This window comes from Schistocerca gregaria, chromosome 4 (assembly GCF_023897955.1).
Source record: "Schistocerca gregaria isolate iqSchGreg1 chromosome 4, iqSchGreg1.2, whole genome shotgun sequence".
NCBI lineage: Eukaryota > Metazoa > Arthropoda > Insecta > Orthoptera > Acrididae > Schistocerca > Schistocerca gregaria.
The window spans coordinates 619,649,798-619,667,539 of record NC_064923.1 but is presented as its reverse complement, the minus strand read 5'-3'; the positions used below and the strand labels follow the sequence as shown (position 1 = coordinate 619,667,539).

Here is a 17,742-nt window from a genome sequence, read left to right as displayed (position 1 = left end):
TTAAAATATACCAGTCATTTTTGAAACACCCTGTATATGCGCAAAAGAACGTAAAGATTAGTGAAAAAAACTGGGTAGCTGGTTTTTCATTTATCTGTACTAATTTTGTAATTTAGGCTCTTCTCTAATTCACAAGGACAAGAATGGTGTGGCAGTTTGTGCCTTCTGACCAACTTCACAGTGATATGTATTGAATTGACTGCTGCAATAGTAGGCTCATAAAATGAATTTCATTATGCTTGTTATGCTGAATGCCATTAAAACTGTAATGGATATCTAGTTACAGTATATCCTTTAGTATTATTGATGTCAGCACCAAGAGTAGTTGCCAATGTACTTGTTTTATCAGAAAACATGTATTGAAGATAACGGCGGTGTTTGTGATGAAAATAATGCTTTAACCTGAATTTTTTATATCTGTTTTCTGCGATGTTCACAAAAAGGCAGATCCTTGTGTAAAGATCCTCCCCCTCCCCCACCTCCCAAAAAAAAGAGAGTAATTAATCAAAGTAAATGAAGAAAAGCCTGAGACCTTAATACCATGTTAAGTAAAGCTACTAAACTGCTTGTCCAAAATTGAGGAGCTATTACAAAATAAAACTGTGCCTACCAGCAAAATACACTGTTGACATAAATGATTTACAATTTTCATGATTTTCTCTTGACACTGTGTAGGACATTCTCAAAACTACCAAGGAAAAAAGTTTTCATCTTGTCTTTGAGAAGAAAATCTCATTTAAGTTGGGCCAGACATTATTTTGAAGTCAGGTAACTGCTATTTTACCTGTTACATCCTACTGACAATTTAATACTTACTAAATAACTTCCAGATCCTGACAACATCCAGGTTAAAGTGTTCCATTAGCCCGTACCAATGGAACAGATGAACACAAAGGACTGGAAGAGACCTCCCTAAAACAACAGAGAAAAATGAAACATACAGCAATAAACAATGTATATGCTTTACTAAGACAAAACACACAAACACATACTTAATTTTATTTTTATTTATTTCATGTTTAGTAAGTAGAGCCAGGAAGGAAGTCAATCACAAGGATATGGACTGTATCAAATTGTACATAGTTTAGATGTAACTTACATAAAGACAATAAAAGATGCAATGAATAAGATATCAAATAAATAACATATATCTAATTAAATGTATTACATTGAGGACAGATCAGTAATATATTCAGGAAGCAAAGTTAAGTCAAATATCACAATAAATTAATAAATACACAAATACCAAAAACTAAATTTTTGAATATCAATCATAGTGCCCAAAAGAAAATGTATTACAAGTACTAGTGAAACAATTGGAAGTTTAGTAGTGGCATCCCTCTTCTCTCATGAATGTATCACCATATAAAAAGATTTCTCTATTAAGTACTCTTTTAGAATGTGTTTGACTTTTAGAAAATGTTTATGAATGTATTTGATATGTGGTTACAGCGCATTAAACAGTTTAATGCTGGAGCAATAAACTCCTTTTTTAACCAAATTTAGGTATTTCAATTCAATGAGCAGATTGGTTTTAGTTCATATGTTGTATTCATGATATTCACTGTTGTCTTTGTACAGCTATTACAGACTAAGGTCAATAACAAAAAAAAATATACCATTAGGATCCCCATCTTTCAAAGCAAGTACCTGTAAGTGTGTCTATCCACTCACTGTTCTGACAGCTTTTATGTTGTGTGAAATTCTTTGCACCTAAGAGTTTCTTTTTTTTATGCTTTTACTCTCTGAGGTTTTTGTTGCTATTGTCATATTTTTAAATATTAAAGAAAAAAGATCACTCTTCCTAAAAGTGTTGTGTTCTTAATAAAATTATATCCTAAGTTCACCATAACAGTTTGTGGGCCTAGGTTTAAACACTTCAGGTTGTGAGAATTATAGTATTCATTCACTAGATTATTTTTCTGTTTACTAGGATATTCGTCAGACTGCAAGACTTGTGGAATGGCAGACACAATGCTTTAGCTGATTGATGACAACAATCCTACAAACATTCACAAGTTTTCACGTAAAGATCAATGGGGAATACAGAAATGGCAGATCTCATTATTTGATTAGAGATGGTACATGTCAATGTTCGTCATTACCAGAAGGAGACGAACCATCAGACACAAACCAGCACTGGCAACGGGACAATGCTCAGGTAGCTTGTATCATTGGAATGGCAACTGCAGAGGAACCTGCTATTCACGTAAGAAAGAAGACTGATGCAGAAGACATTTGGGACACTCTTATGTCAGTGTATGAACAATCTTGAAACTTCCTGGCAGATTAAAACTGTGTGCCTGACCGAGACTCGAACTCGGGACCTTTACCTTTCGCGGGCAAGTGCTCTACCATCTACCATCCGGCACAGGAGAGCTTCTGTAAGGTTTGGAAGGTAGGAGACGAGGTACTGGCAGAAGTAAAGCTGTGAGTACCAGGCATGAGTCGTGCTTCAGTAGCTCAGATGGTAGAGCACTTGCCCGCGAAAGGTAAAGGTCCCGAGTTCGAGTCTCGGTCGGGCACACAGTTTTAATCTGCCAGGAAGTTTCATATCAGCGCACACTCCGCTGCAGAGTGAAAATCTCATTCTATGAACAATCTTGATTTGCAGTGACTATATACGTTGTTCAATTGTTTCTTCAAAACACCAAAAGATGACATCATGTGTATAACAAAACATACGTCGCTATGAGCAAACATTTTCCATGACTTCTGGAGAGAACTGAACAAAATTAATCCAAATGTAACTTTTCCTCTTATGATACTCCACCATTGTATTTTCAAAACATTTGGATTTGAATTTCAGTTTTACAGGCTGACGTGGTATAGCTCAGCAATTTACGCTATTCGTGCGATTGCTTCCTTCAGTGACTTAAATACTTTGAAAACTGCCTATTTTGGTTATTTTCATGCCCTGAGTGTCTATGGAATTATACTCTGGGGAAACCAGCCAAAGGCAAACAAAAACCTCATAGCCCAGAAAAGAGTTACTGGGATTATGTGTAGTGTCAATTACAGACATTCCTGCAGCAAACTCTTCCAAGAGCTGAGAATACTCACAGCAGTATCTCAATACATTTTCTCTCTCATGTATTTCTAGCGTAAAAACCATTCCCTTTTTGAAATAAACAGCATGTATCATAACTATGACACTAGGATAAAAAATGATGTACATCTTGAACATAATAATCTAAGTATGGTGCAAAAAGGAGTACACTACTCTTGCATAAAAATATTTAATGCTCTCCTTCAGGTAGTAAAAATGTCAGTTACTGATCCACCTACTTTTAATGATCAACTTAAACCATTTACTCACTGAATGAATTTATGTATGAAAATATGTAAGCTGATTTTGATCTATTGTAAATCTGTTCAATGTTATTTGCTACTCTTTACAAAAAACAATTCTTGTAAACATTTTTTCTATGTAATATGTCATTCATTGTACAACCTATTATTATAAACAAATGTCTCAAATCTATGTAAATGACACATTCTACACCTTAGCGATTTATCGCTAATGGGTCTACAGAACATGAATGAAATAAATAAATAAAGTGTTCCTGAATCCTAGCAGACAAAGCTTCTTATTGAGAATTTTCATTCAACTAAGAATTCACTGGCTACACAGGCACTGGTGCTTTCCACGTAAAATCAAAATTGAAGGAGCAACATCAAAAACAGAAGAAAAGTGTTTGAGGAAACGGCACGAAAAGGGCCATATTCGTACATCTGTATGGACACAGATTAAATTTGGCCGCACGATAGATATTAGTTTGAACTATGACTTCATATCAAATGTTCAGTTGCGAAATGAACAACTGAAGAAAAATAGACACATTGTGAGCTGTTTAATTGATGTCACATATTTTCTAGCTGCTAAAGAACATCTTTTCACAGGACACGATGGAACACAGTACACAGATAATGGAACAAAAAGATGAATGTTTGTCAAATAACTTGCAGACTTCAAATGTTTTTCGAAGATGTCGCAAGTCAGCCGCCGTTTTCAAAGTACTACAAACTTAAGTTTCTGATGTCGACTATTATTGGAAGAAAGTTGGCCAGTGTAAGCACAGTCTAATATATACAATCGCGACACTCTCGCGAGTGTGTTATACACAGTGACAACAGCGCCCCAAGCGCTGCTGAATACGGTATTCAGTAAATGTAAAAAGTATCGTTTATATTCATTTTGAAGATGGTTTTTACGAAAGGCAGCGTATGTAGCCCAATCAATTGCAGTAATAATAGGAAGAAGGCACCACATTTGTCATTCTTCAGGTTTCCTAAGGACCCTGAGACGTATGAAACATCACATAAGAGCGCTCTTTACTTACGATTTTTTTTCTAAATTGTACTGAATTACTGAATGTTTTTCTTTTTTAGGAGCAAGAAATGGTTAATAAATAGTAGAAGAAAGGACCTAAAGCAAAAATATGTCCTTTATTTGCACAATAACGTGAAGTTTTGTGCGTTACATTTCGAGTCAAACCAGTTCATGTTCGCGGAAATGAAGACATTGGTATGGAATGCAGCTCCTACGTTATTTGACGTGCCGAATAAGTCACAACTAGTGACGATGAAGAGAAAATTGCCATACAAACCTGAAAGTGTTACTGCAAAAACAATAAAACTCTCTCCTGACACAGAAGAAACATCTACCACAAGTGTTACTACACGAGAGACACATATAAAATCATTAACAACGGAATCTGCAACACATACATGTTTTGAAGATGAAATGCTTAGATTACGTCAAATTATTCGCGTGTTGGAAAATCGCGTGAAATGTAAAAATGTGGAAATCATTAGACTTCGTACACAATTATTATCTAACAAGGAAAGTGCCCATCGTAAGAATAAACTGCAACCACAACGTCACAGGACACAAGTACAAAAGGACAAGCTCATTTTAAAAAGTATTGGTTCCAAGTACTTGAAAAAAGATGCTCTCGATTTATTGATAAGCCAAATCAATATACCATTGAATGGAAAACGTGGTGCGAGATGGAAAGATGAAACTAAATTATTTGCACTTAATTTGTTGTATTATAGTACTCAGGCATACCGTTTTTTATCACACTTTTTTATCCTTCCATAAGTACGTACCCTACAAAGGTATGTGGAAGATACAGAATTAAATTGTGGGATAAATAATAACGTATTTCATCTTTTAAAGCAGAAAGTGCAGCAGTTGCCAGAAACTGATATAATTGTTAATTTGTCTGTGGATGAGATGTCACTAATGGAAAATTTGATATATGAAAGCTCTAGGGATTGTGTTATTGGATTTGAAGACATTGGTTTCATACGTACATCTGTGGTTGCCAATACTGCATTAGTTATAATGATTAACGACATCATCTCAGATTTTAAACGGCCATTAGTATATTATTTCTCCAAAGGACCAGTAGGAGCCAACCATCTGCCGCGCATATTTTTTGAAGTTGTTAAAAACTCGCAGCGATTGGTTTGGTTGTAAAAACATGTGTGACTGACCAAGGCTCGAATTTTGTGGAGTGGAGGAACAGGCTGGGTATCACACCAGTTGATCGATGCTTAGTACACGAAGGGAGTAAGGTCTACTTTTCTTATGACACCTCACACTTGATAAAAAAGCATACACAATAATTTATTCAGATATAACATTATCCACACAACAGATGAAGGAGGGATTGGCACTGCTTCATGGAAGGGCATTTCTCAGTTGTACTCAAGTGATTGTGAAAGGAAGTACAAGTTGGCCCCCAAGCTCACTAAAAGAGCTGTCCAACTGCCAGCATTTTCAAAAATGAAGGTAAGCACTGCAATTCGTGTGTAGAGTCATGCAGTAGAGACACTTGTTACTTGTGGCACCATATCATCACCTGCTACTGCTACTGCAGATTTTTGGCAAAAGTAAACGATATTTTTGACATATTTAATGCATATAGTGTTAAAGGGCCTGTATCCTTAAGGAACTGCATTACAAGTGCCTCAAGACATTTGGAAATATTAAAGACACTGAAGCCATGGATACAGTCATCAAAATTTGTTGACGTTGATGGGAAAGATTTTTCATCTAGGATTAAGTGTGTTAAAGGACTTCTGGGTAACATAAGCGCTTTGAACATGTTTGTTGATGATGTTTTGCATGGAACCAAGTTACATTTATTAACACGCAAAATTAATCTAGATCCACTGGAAAACTTTTTCTCAGTGATAAGGCATAAAGGTGGTTTTTGTAGCAACCCATCACCACGACAGTTTTGTGCTGCATTCAGTAATTGTGCTTTAAGCAAATTAATTAATACACACAGTGTAGCTACCTCCAATTGTGAGGGGATCAGCTGGGGTAAGACAATAGTGATTATGAAAGCAGCGCCCAAATTACCTGTTTACCGCTGTTGGACATCAGTGACACGAGGTCAGTGATCAGACTACCAAATGTGGAAGTCCAAACAGGCTTCGGAGAGGCAAACAGCATGAGATACGTGTTTGGTTATGTATTAAAGAAACTGCTTACAATTCATGACTGTTATAAATGTATGACAGTACTTGCAGATGGCAGCCAAGACTTAGACGCAAATGAGAAAGTTTATTGTCATTTTAAAAGTTATGAAGACAACTTTGGAAGCCTATTTATTTGTACAGAAGATGTCAAAGAATTTGTAACTCATTGTGAGACTAAGATGACTTCTACTTTTGATGAATATGCTCACATAAGTAATTGTCGTGCTTTCTTTGTGAACATGATGATGGACATCCCCAATTTTCTACCTGGGTGCTGTGCTGTGCTGAAACCAAACTTCTGTTAATAAGACTGTTTGTGAAAGTGAGGCTCTTTTACATTATTAAATTCAGGAATCAAGACTTAGTCTGTAGAAGCAAGAGAAGAAATAAAAAAAAGTGATGAAGCTGGCTCATTTGGGTTGCTAAAGTGTTAGGACTGACTCATTCATTTAATTTTTTTCGTTAATTGTATCAATGGGATATAATAAAGTTTTAAAACAGTCATACTTTTTATTGAGATAAAGTGATACCACAAAGAATAAGACGGAAATTGTGTTTTTTGGAAGCAGGCTTCCTGCAAAGCAGAACGTGATGAAAAGTGATGAGTCGCTTCATTTTTACACAAGGAAGATCATCTATATGCTTCATATGTGGGATATACGGTGTGTATTCTCTTACTTTCAGAGGAATAAGTGCCACTGTATACTACTTCTTAATTATTTCTTCAAGAATATGTTGCAGCTTATGTCACTTCATTCAATAGTTCATGCTCTGGTTACTTATATTTCACGATCATTTACGTCTCTAGCTGTTCTCCTAACACTTGTGACGCAGTCTCTAGCTGTTCTCCTAACACTTGTGACGCAAAAATATATTAACTATTTTGTAAATTACGTACAAAACGAATTAAAAACAAACATTATTTTTACGTCGCATCTGCCGTCAGAGGAAGGCGAGCTTTCTGGCCGCTAGGGGCGCTAGTGTCACTTGAACTGTGAGTGTCGCGACTGTATATATTAGACTGTGAGTGTAAGACTGAATTACAGGAACCTCGCGGTAAATTTGAAAAAGTGTGCTGTAAAATCGAGGAATCGATAGTGAGCCTCCAAGAAAGAAGCGATGGGATGGCGTGCCAGAGAGAGAAACATTGTACCATGCTTTATTTTGTGAAATCGTTGATACTGACAGGTATGTTGGCTTGGATAATTTGGAGTTTCTTTCAATTGTGAATTATGAAAAGTATAGCCAATATATAGATAACTTCGCTGAGGCTGCATTTAAATTCTTAAAGTTGTCCTACGGTGGACATTCTGATATTTCTTAACTAAGGATTGAACTATCTGTGAAATATTCTTCAGACGAATTCCGCAACCGGCCAATATTTAGACAAAGTCAATATCTCACCACCTGTGATCTCAGTGGAGCAGTTCCTGAAGCATCGCATCAGAACAAAAGAAATTAATTTTAACCATTCCTGCAACTAATGCTTCAGCAGAAAGATCGTTTTCGGCATTGATGAGAATCAAAACTTAACTTCGAAATACACAGTCGTAAACGCGACTTTCTCACGTTGCTTTGTTGTCGACTAAAAAACCATTAGTAACGACCGTCAAACATGAAGTGCCATCCTGCGACTCCGCGACTGGAGTTTTCGATAAGAAGAATCGCAGAAATGACCACAAATATAAATTAAACTATGAGCATCGGAACTTTTAATATCATCCTTATTCATTTAGTTACGACGACAGGTGTTTTCCGAGTATCTGGTGTCGTCCACTAGGACTAATCTGCACGAGGTAGGGCACTGTACTTCAACGGACGGCATACGACATTATTATTATTATTATTATTATTATTATTATTATTATTATAAAAATAGTGGTACTTTTCATCATTTTGTAAAAGCTACTACAGTTTCGAATTCCTCAGGCCTCGCCATTGGTTTGGCTTCATTCAGCTTTTGTTTGTCAATTAGGCCTTGACTTCTGTTAAATATGTGATGTAGCTCTCTTTGCTTGTAGCAAGTTTCTAACATTTCTAGTGAATTACGGTGGGTAGGACCGGTGCTAGAATTTTCTTGGACTGGGTAAGTGTTAGCGTTCTTCAGACCCTCCTCCAAATGTATTATTTTAAACTTCAGTTTTGTGGATGGAGTGAGAAAATTTTAATGCAAAAATCAAACAATACTTTTATCTGTGAAACTCTTCTAATGCTCAATGTTTACATAAATTTGATATTTTACAAAACTGTATTTCCTTTCTACCTTTTTTTTTAGATGCAAACTTCGTTATAATCTAATAAGCACGCCAACTAACTCTATCGCGATAATAGCTAATTCAAGAAGCCGCTCTTGCGCCGCTGTAGTTCCCAAACAATTCCTAACTTCAGAAGAACGCTACATGACCCTCTGTTTAGGCAACAGTAACTGGCTCTGAGCACTATGGGACTCAACTGCTGTGGTCATTAGTCCCCTAGAACTTAGAACTACTTAAACCTAACTAACCTAAGGACATCACACACATCCATGCCCGAGGCAGGATTCGAACCTGCGACCGTAGCAGTCGCACGGTTCCGGACTGCGCGCCTAGAAGCGCGAGACCACCGCGGCCGGTGCAACAGTAACTGGCAAAGTGCAGAAAATTAGTACGGTTACCATTATATCTAAAAATTTATTACTAAAACTGCATTTAAGAAAAGCATTGAGAAGGTTCAGAGGAAGAGTCAGACCCAAAATTAGCTGCATGAATCATTTTGAACTGTGAACTCTTTCAGACCTTGCTTATTAACCTCTACGCTGTACCAGTACTACGTGCTCCGATAGCATAGAATCATTTAGCCTACATAGTTCCATTAGAAACCAAATGTGGCCGCCATTTTGTCTATAACAGCGTATCTCACAGTTACGTTCCCAAGAACTGAACATAGAATAACAATGAACACATTTAGTATAAAACTGTTCTCTTGTTTCCGATCTAAATCTTCTGGTCTTTCATCTGCAAAGCGTTTTCGTTTGCCTTTCTGTTTCTCTGTGCTGCGAAGCGTGCCACTCAACTGAGGTGATATTCAAATATTTCCTGCTACCTTGCGACTTTGTGCATAAGTAGTACGCTTACTATTTCTCTATTTATTTAATTCTTCCACTAAACTCCTAACACTGGCATTCTCACCCTCTGCTCTGGGTTTCTGTGCTTGAAGCACAATGTCACGCACAATGGGGGCCGGTGATCAAGTGTCAATGTGTTACAGCACACAGTAAGACTAAAAATATGCCATCTCTCTTGTAATGCTTGCTGGTAACCAAACAACGGACGAAAACCTGTTTTCTACCGCTCTCTTCGCGATAACTAGAAATAACGCTTTCGAGTGCAGAAATGGTTTCAGTTGCATTAGGATCCACTAAGAGAATAAACACAGTTGTTTGTTTTTGACTGCACGTGCTCTCGGGGGACGATAAATACAGGACTGAGCACACGTGTGCGTGGCGTCAGCAATGTAGTGTTCGTGGCCCGCGATAAACACTTATCGAAGCCCTATGGTCAAATCTTTGACATTGTAGTAGGAAAGATCGTTGCAAAGATCTTAGATGAAAGCTAGACTGATGGTCTTTGTTTACATCTTGATTCGCTTGCTTTAGTGCATTTGAGACAAAAAAAAATGACTATTTGGTGCGCGCCTACCACCACTGTGATCATTGCAAAGTTTCAAGAATACGAAATTCTTCACAACACGAAGGACACCGACAACAAAATCCGTTATAAGTGGTTGGAACCTTACAAAGAAATAATTGCAGAAATCGAAGTTACTGCACTGCGGATGATGTGGAGCTTAAATATAAAAAGGAAGGACGTGGAAGGAGAGAGTGATGTGAAAAGCTAAGTGGGTTCAATGTGTACAGAAGTGAAATAAATGAATTTATTTGTTCTCTAACTTAACCTTTATTAATTCCTCATTAGATGATTTATACACTGGTTCACATACTGCTGGAATAATACGCAAAATGGTACATGGAGATTCGAGTACTATATTGCAATCTGGAATAGCTTTCGTCTGTTGCTAAAATCTTAACTTAGCTATGAGACGATATTTTGCAGAAATAGCCTTTTATTATTTAAACAAATGCTTTACGGAAATTGATTGTCAAGATCAAGTAACCGAAAACCGCTTTGTTGCGTTTTTTCAGAGTGGCAGAGTGGCAGAGTGGCTGTGTGATAGAGAATTCTGAGTTACAGAACTAATGGAAGTAGGTCTACATGTTGTTGTAAGCCAATATTTTCATTTCCTTCTTCGCATCTGTAACAGATTTCAAGATGAACAACATCTGTATTCTTCCTTGTCACAAATATTTGGTCGTTTCGTCCGAGTATGTCGTGACATCTGAGGGTGTGGTTAGGCAAAAGAATTGACAGGAACATGCTAACCAAGGTACAGATACATCTGTAGCAGAAAATAGCGACATATGGACTTCATTTTTCGACACTGAGTGAGTACTATTTTTTATTTAAACATTTTTGTGCTTTTTCTGTTTATTATGTAATGTTGTAGTACATTGACAAAATTATGCACGTTCGGCCACTGCTTACACATTTTAATTGCAGCTAATACCTTGTACCACATTGAAATGATTTTCAATACTTCTGAGTGCCCTATAGTTCGGTATAAACCTACGCACTAAAGTTAATGTTCAACAGCCCTTTGCAATTCTGGCAAATCCGTAACAAATGGTCGCATGCCATCAACTCGCGCATACCATCGTTTCTGACAGCTGCCGCGCGGTCTTGGGACGTCTTGTCAAGGTCCGTGCGACTCACCCCGTCGGAGGTTCGAGTCCTACCTCGGGCATGGGTGTATGTGTTGTCCTTAGCGCAAGTTAGATGAAGCAGTACGCAAGCTCAGGGACCGATGACATCCGCAGTTTGGTCTCATAAGACCTTACCACAAATTTCCGACAGCCCATGAACGGGCGATCCAATACTTCCTTTTAAAAATTTTCGATCTTTGGCGTTAGAATGAAACAAATTAATGTTTTCGAAACAATTCGGAAAAAAATGATTATCCACGCAACTCTCCGCACCCACAAAGATTTAATGTGTAAGAAGAAAAATTGGCAACGGGTTTTTCTTATAGAATATTATGTGCTTGAGCTCCCTGATAGATGACATTAATACAAAACCAGTTATCATAACTCTGCGACGACATTCTGAAATCTGTAAGCCATAAGGTTTCGGCTCATCGCAAACAATTTCAGCGATTGACTGACCAGTTTTCTGGTCACAGTCAACAAAATCTTGAAGATACTCTCTAATTCCGTATTGATTTTTTTCATCGAAGGCGAGATAGCGCAGTACAAAAATATTTTGTTCTGCGCTTCATCGGGAGTCGCATCTACCATAACAGTAAAGTATTAATGACGATTTATGTTTTTTGAAGTAGTTTGACGAAGCAAGTTTTCACCTGTTTCAGTAAATTCACTCTGAACAATATGTGACAGTTAATGGACCATGCGTTTTCCTCCTCCTTTGATGTTTCAACTTTTCTACCGAGGACTTGAGAGAAAATTATTGCCGAGTGTAAAGTGATCACTCCCGACAAAAATGTTAATAGCAGTGAGTTAAAAAATTCACCGCAGAAATATGATAGCAAATAATAATGCCTTCATTGTTTCTGTTCACCGTTGTAATTATTTTATTTTATAGCGCAATTCTTAATGTGGTGCAAATGACGCAGCATAATAACGTAAAACAGAGTACATAAGTTAAATTTTCATTTTAAATAATTAATTTCAGCTCACAAATTCTAAAAATTGTCTCCAACAAGACTATAGGAGTTAAAAAATGTACGTTATCTCGTCTTTTCACTAACTCAATGACATTTGTTGCAAATTATTAAGTCTGAACAAAACAGTTTCATTTAAAACTGTATATTTCTTAGGATACATATTTGGCACTTAACTGAAGAAAAAAAAAACGAACTTCAAGCAGATCCTACATACACAAAACATACTTCATGAAAATACCAAGGAATACTATATTGAACGTTACAAAACATTTTTCCTTCCTCCAAAAGGATTAATAAAAGTCATATGAAAACAAAAAGTTACTGTTTGACTTCCTTCACACCAAACTCGGCACGCAGCAAATTAAATCGAACTCGCTCAAGTGGCTTTGTCAGCAGATTAGCTAACTGGTTTTTTCCATCTATATGTTGCACTAAAATTTCACCATTCAGAAATCTCTCACGAACACAAAAGTGTCGGACCTCTATGTGTTTTGACAGATGATGATATTCAGAGTTTTTTTGCCAATTTTAATGCACTGGATTGTCAATATAAAGTGTTGGAGGTTGTTCCGGCATTTGAACCAAGTCACTTAGTAAACGCCGTAACCAAAGTAATTCTTTGGCTCCTTCACTTGCTGAAATTATTTCTGCTTCAGTTGTAGATGTAGCCACTACCTTCTGCAACTGACTTGCCCATGATATTACCCTTCCATGGTACTTTGCCACAATACCAGTTGTTGAACGTCTTGTCCGTTTGTCTCCAGCAAAATCAGCATCACTGTAAATTCTTAGCTTTTCTTCTTTATCATAGCTAATGCCATAATTTAATGTACCTTACAGATACCGAAATATGCGTTTAACTCGGTTCCAGTCTGAAGCAGTTGGCTCTCTCATAGCTCGAGCAGCTTTATTGACTGCAAAACTTATCTCTGGACGAGTTGCTATTGAGAGATACGTAAGACATCCAATTGCCTCGCTTTAGGGAACGGAGGGCGAAATTGCTTCTGTTTCTTTCTGATCATTTTCTTCATATCCAATGAGAGTTGTATTCATGTTAGATCCTCCCAGTCGAAATCTTTCCAGTATTTCTTTCGTGTACTTTTCTTGGCGTATCATAATTGCTCAATTTTCATTTTGTTTTATTCTTTTGCCAAGAAAACTGTCAAGAGCCCCCAATGTTATATCAAATTCACATTGTAAAGTGTTCAGAAATGCTGTTATTTCTTCTTCATTACTGCCAACAATTAGGCTGTCATCGACGTAAATAGCTACACGAAGTTTTTTTTCATTGCATCTGCGATAAAACAAACAAGGATCTGCAGCACTGTTCCGAAAACCTGCTTTCTGCATAACTCCTATAAACCGTTTGTTCCAGCAGCGTGGTGCTTGTTTTAGTCCATAGAGACTCCATTTCAGGAGACATACTCGATGCCTACTATCTTCAAAGCCTTCTGGTTGCTCCATGTATACTTCATCTTGAAGTATTCCACTCAAAAATGCAGTCTTCACATCAAATTGTTTCAACACCAGTTTTTTTTTTAAGCAGCTACCGCTAGCAAAACTCCAATGGTGTCATAACGTGCAACATGACTAAATGTATCTTCATAATCTATTCCTGCTTGCTGAATTAATCGGGCTTTGAAGCGAGTGTTTCCATCAGTTGAAACTTTTCGACGTAGATCCCAACGATTTTGTAATACTTTGGCAATCATCGGACGTTCAACTAACACGGAAGTATTCTCTCTCTTTAGTGACTCTAGTTCTTCATTGATAGCTTGCATCCAATTTTCTTTCTCATTCGACTGTAATACATCAGAAAAACAGTTTGGATATTTTTTTCGCTAGCAGTAAGTTTTGAAAACAACAAGAACTCACCACATTCTATCCAGGATGGTTTTCTTCGTAGTCTTCTGTTCTCCGGTTCATCTACGTTGGAAGATTCTGATGCTTTAGCTTTCAGGAATTCTGCTGATTTTTTATTATTGCCATCTGATTCCTGACTTCCTCCAGGTTCAAGTCCGTTTAATTTTCTTCACTTTGACTTCCTCCAGAAGCAGACTGCCGAGGAATGTCTAAGGTAATGTGATCACTGTGGGATCTACACACTATCTCTGGTTTAAATTTTATATCAGGACTCAAGACAACTTTCCTTTTGGAAGGAACCCAGACCCTAAAGTCATCTTTGTCATTGACATACCCAACGAGTTGTCCACAAACAGCCTTGTCATCAAATTTTGAACGGAACTGTTTGCTTATATGAACATAGCAACCTGTGCCAAAAATTCTGAGATGATCAAGTTTTCCCACTGATCGATTGTACCACAGCTCATATGGAAATTTCTCTGGAACCGAAGACCTTCCAGTACGATTTAAAATATAGACTGCTGTATTGCATGCTTCTGCTCACAGTCCTCTTGGTAGCTTACTTGTGTTTAGCGTCGAACGTGCAGCGTTAACAATTGTTCTGTTTTCACGTTCGGCCACACCGTTTTGTTCAGGAGTATGCGGTGGAGAAATTAATTCTATTCCTTTATCCATGAGTAATTTCTTAATCATGTTGTTGTTAAATTCCTTCCCTCCATCACATCGAAATTGTTTAACAACATGTCCGCTGGTTTGTGCTTCATTTAAAAACTACTTAAACATATCTTACACTTCACTTAATGTTTGTGCTTAAGAAAGAAAATTCGACGAAATTTACTGAAATCGTCTTTAAAACATACATAATATGGAGCACCTCCAAACGACTCTGTACGCATTGGTCCATTGACATCTGCGTGAATTAATTCACCAGTAATTGTGGAGCGGTTTGTTCGTTGTTTGAATGGTACTCTATGCATCTTTATTAATGCGCAGCCGTCCCAAAATTAATCATTACAACCTTCTACACCGATGTTAAGTTTCTTCAAAATGTTCTTGATGTGTTGCTTATTTTGATGACCGAATCTTTCATGGTACATTTGCAGTGTTTCAGATGTCGCTATATTTACCTGATCACTGTTTTTTGGTCTGACAACACGCATATTCCACACCTACAGACCATTTTTTCCACGTAGCCTGTCATGACGATGTCGCCGCTGATGTTTTTTTAGTCATAACACTTTTATAAGAGGATGTTATACTGTAGCCGTTACCTGCAGCTGTTCTGCCAGAGAACAAATGATTGCTTGCATCGGGCACATACAAAACATTTTCTAACCTCGCCCTGTACCATTCGTTTCGATGTAAACTGTGCCTTTACCAAGTGCATGCATGTTAGTACCTTGTCTTCCTAATGAAACCACTTCAGGAACATCAAGTTCGCTGTGCAAGACGAAGTATTGTTTATTCGGGGTGATATGCTTCGTAGCACCACTATCACAATACCACTTATTTACGTCAATATAATTTAGAGTAGACACACCCATGGCACACGAAGTAAACACAGCTTTTTCACTTACCTTCTCTTGCCGCTCGTTATTACAGTCACGAGGGTTCTGTGGACACTCCGTTGCCCAGTGTCCTAGTTGTTTACATTTGTTACACGGAAATTGTTTTGCTCGCTCTTTTGACACCTTGTTTTTTCGTGAGTTACACGCAACCAACGCCGTTACATCCATTGTACTTTGTTTACGCAGTTCAATAGCACAACGTTTTTTCAATAAGCAAGTTCAAATTCTGGTTTTCAGCCGGTATTGTCTCCCAGAGATCTTTAAAATTATCATATTCCTTTCCCAGCGTAGATAAAATTGACCATTTAATATTCGTACAGATAACGTATTCTCTTTATGTTTCGTTAATTCATCATTTGAATCTACAAATAACTTTTGTAGCTTAGCAACAGGTAAGCTAATATCTTACGCTTCGTCACGTTTGACACGGAAGAATGTTTCAATTAACATGCTCAAGCGTTGCATTCAAATCTCGCATGTAGTTTGTCCCGTGTTTCTTTAGCGTTTCTGCACGTCAGTACAAGTTCAGCTACATTTTTGCTTAGCGCACTTTCTATCAAACTTGCCGCTTTCGCGTCATTCTTTGGCCATTTGCGTACGCTGCCTTCTGTTTACTTGTTGGTTCCCGAGGCAGCACCGCGGGTTCGCGCGTACTGATGATAACGTCTTCCAGTTCATACGAACGGAGTACCATAGAGATATGCCATTTCCATTTTGCCCAATCTTCAGGCCCTTCAAGTTTATCGATAATCACTTTATAGTCTCCGTTTGTAGCCATATTTCTTTAGGATACAGATTTGGCACTTAACTGGAAAAAAAAACGAACTTCAACTTATACACAAAACATACTTCATGAAAATACCAAGGAATCCTACATTGAACATTAAAAACATTTTTCCTTTTTTACAACAACTTTCCTACAATACAACACTTCCTTTCGTACGAACCAAGTTTAAAATTTGTTAAGTCTAACATACAAGGATGACACTGCATCTTAACCCGGCTTGGAAGTATCTGTGGAGAGTGGCAGCAACTATTCAACGGCCGCAGCAAAGCCACACAAATCCTTATATTCAATACTCTTTTACTGAGTGAGTTCTTGTTAGATCTAAACAATAGTTATATCACTGTATTTGTCTCATCATTGTCTGCTATTCTGTTGACAATAATTTGCATAGTTACACTTACAGAAAAGCAAAGTTGATGCATATGCCTTTATCATTTATGAGGGTGTGAGAACGCGTTTCTGTTTGTTTCATGGTCACTGTTCATGTAGATGAGAGCAGATTCCAAAATTCTTTAACTCCTTAAAAGTAATCTGAGGTGAAAAATTTAGCCACCTCACCCTATATAAGCCAATGCGAATTTATAATTTCGCTACTATTTCACTCCCTGCTTCAGCCAGCTTTCTGCTGTTAATACTATATGGCCATTTTTTTTAAATACGCAAGACTAATTCTGGAACCAGTAGTTTACTAACAGGGTTGCTGGGAGCCAGAAATGCGTCGGGGCACAAGCCCCATCTCAAAATATAGCAGTTATTTAAAGGAGGTTTGACGTGATTTAAACATAGCACAATTCGGAGAGTGGTGGAGTCATAAAAAATACCCATACAGACTATGACTGCATTTTACTCGTGTACAGTGTTCGGACGCAGAGCGAAAACCAGTCCTCATCAATCAGATTTCAGATGCTTTTGTTTCAGCTGTTATTCTTATCAGCAAAACAATGAACTACCGAAGTTAGTTTGATATTATGAGTTACAGAATATCTTCTGTGAAATTTGTTTCCTTAGTTCAGATATGAAAGTGCAGAAATACAGGCTTCCTAACTACAGAATTGACACAAAGTTAAATTCTCTATTCCCAGTACATAACTTTTTTTTTTCCGAGCACGTTTTCTGCATTCACATTTCTGATTACCACACAAATTTCGAGTCAGAATTAAAATAGATTGCTAGACTGCGGTACCTAAAATTTAAATATAAATAATCTTTATAAATATATTTGCAATTTTCGTTTGATTTAATTATAACTGT

At 37.3% G+C, this 17,742-nt stretch overlaps 1 protein-coding gene across 7 annotated transcripts in view; it reads right to left on the bottom strand.

Moving 5' to 3' along the window:
* The window catches only part of LOC126365762 (uncharacterized), a 1,228,930-nt gene that overhangs the window by 212,235 nt on the left and 998,953 nt on the right, over positions 1–17,742 (bottom strand). For all 7 annotated transcript variants that reach the window (XM_050008264.1, XM_050008265.1, XM_050008267.1 and 4 more), the window contains one exon: positions 817–912. In XM_050008264.1, coding sequence (XP_049864221.1) covers positions 817–912 — 96 coding nt within the window. The remainder of the gene's footprint in view (positions 1–816; positions 913–17,742) is intronic.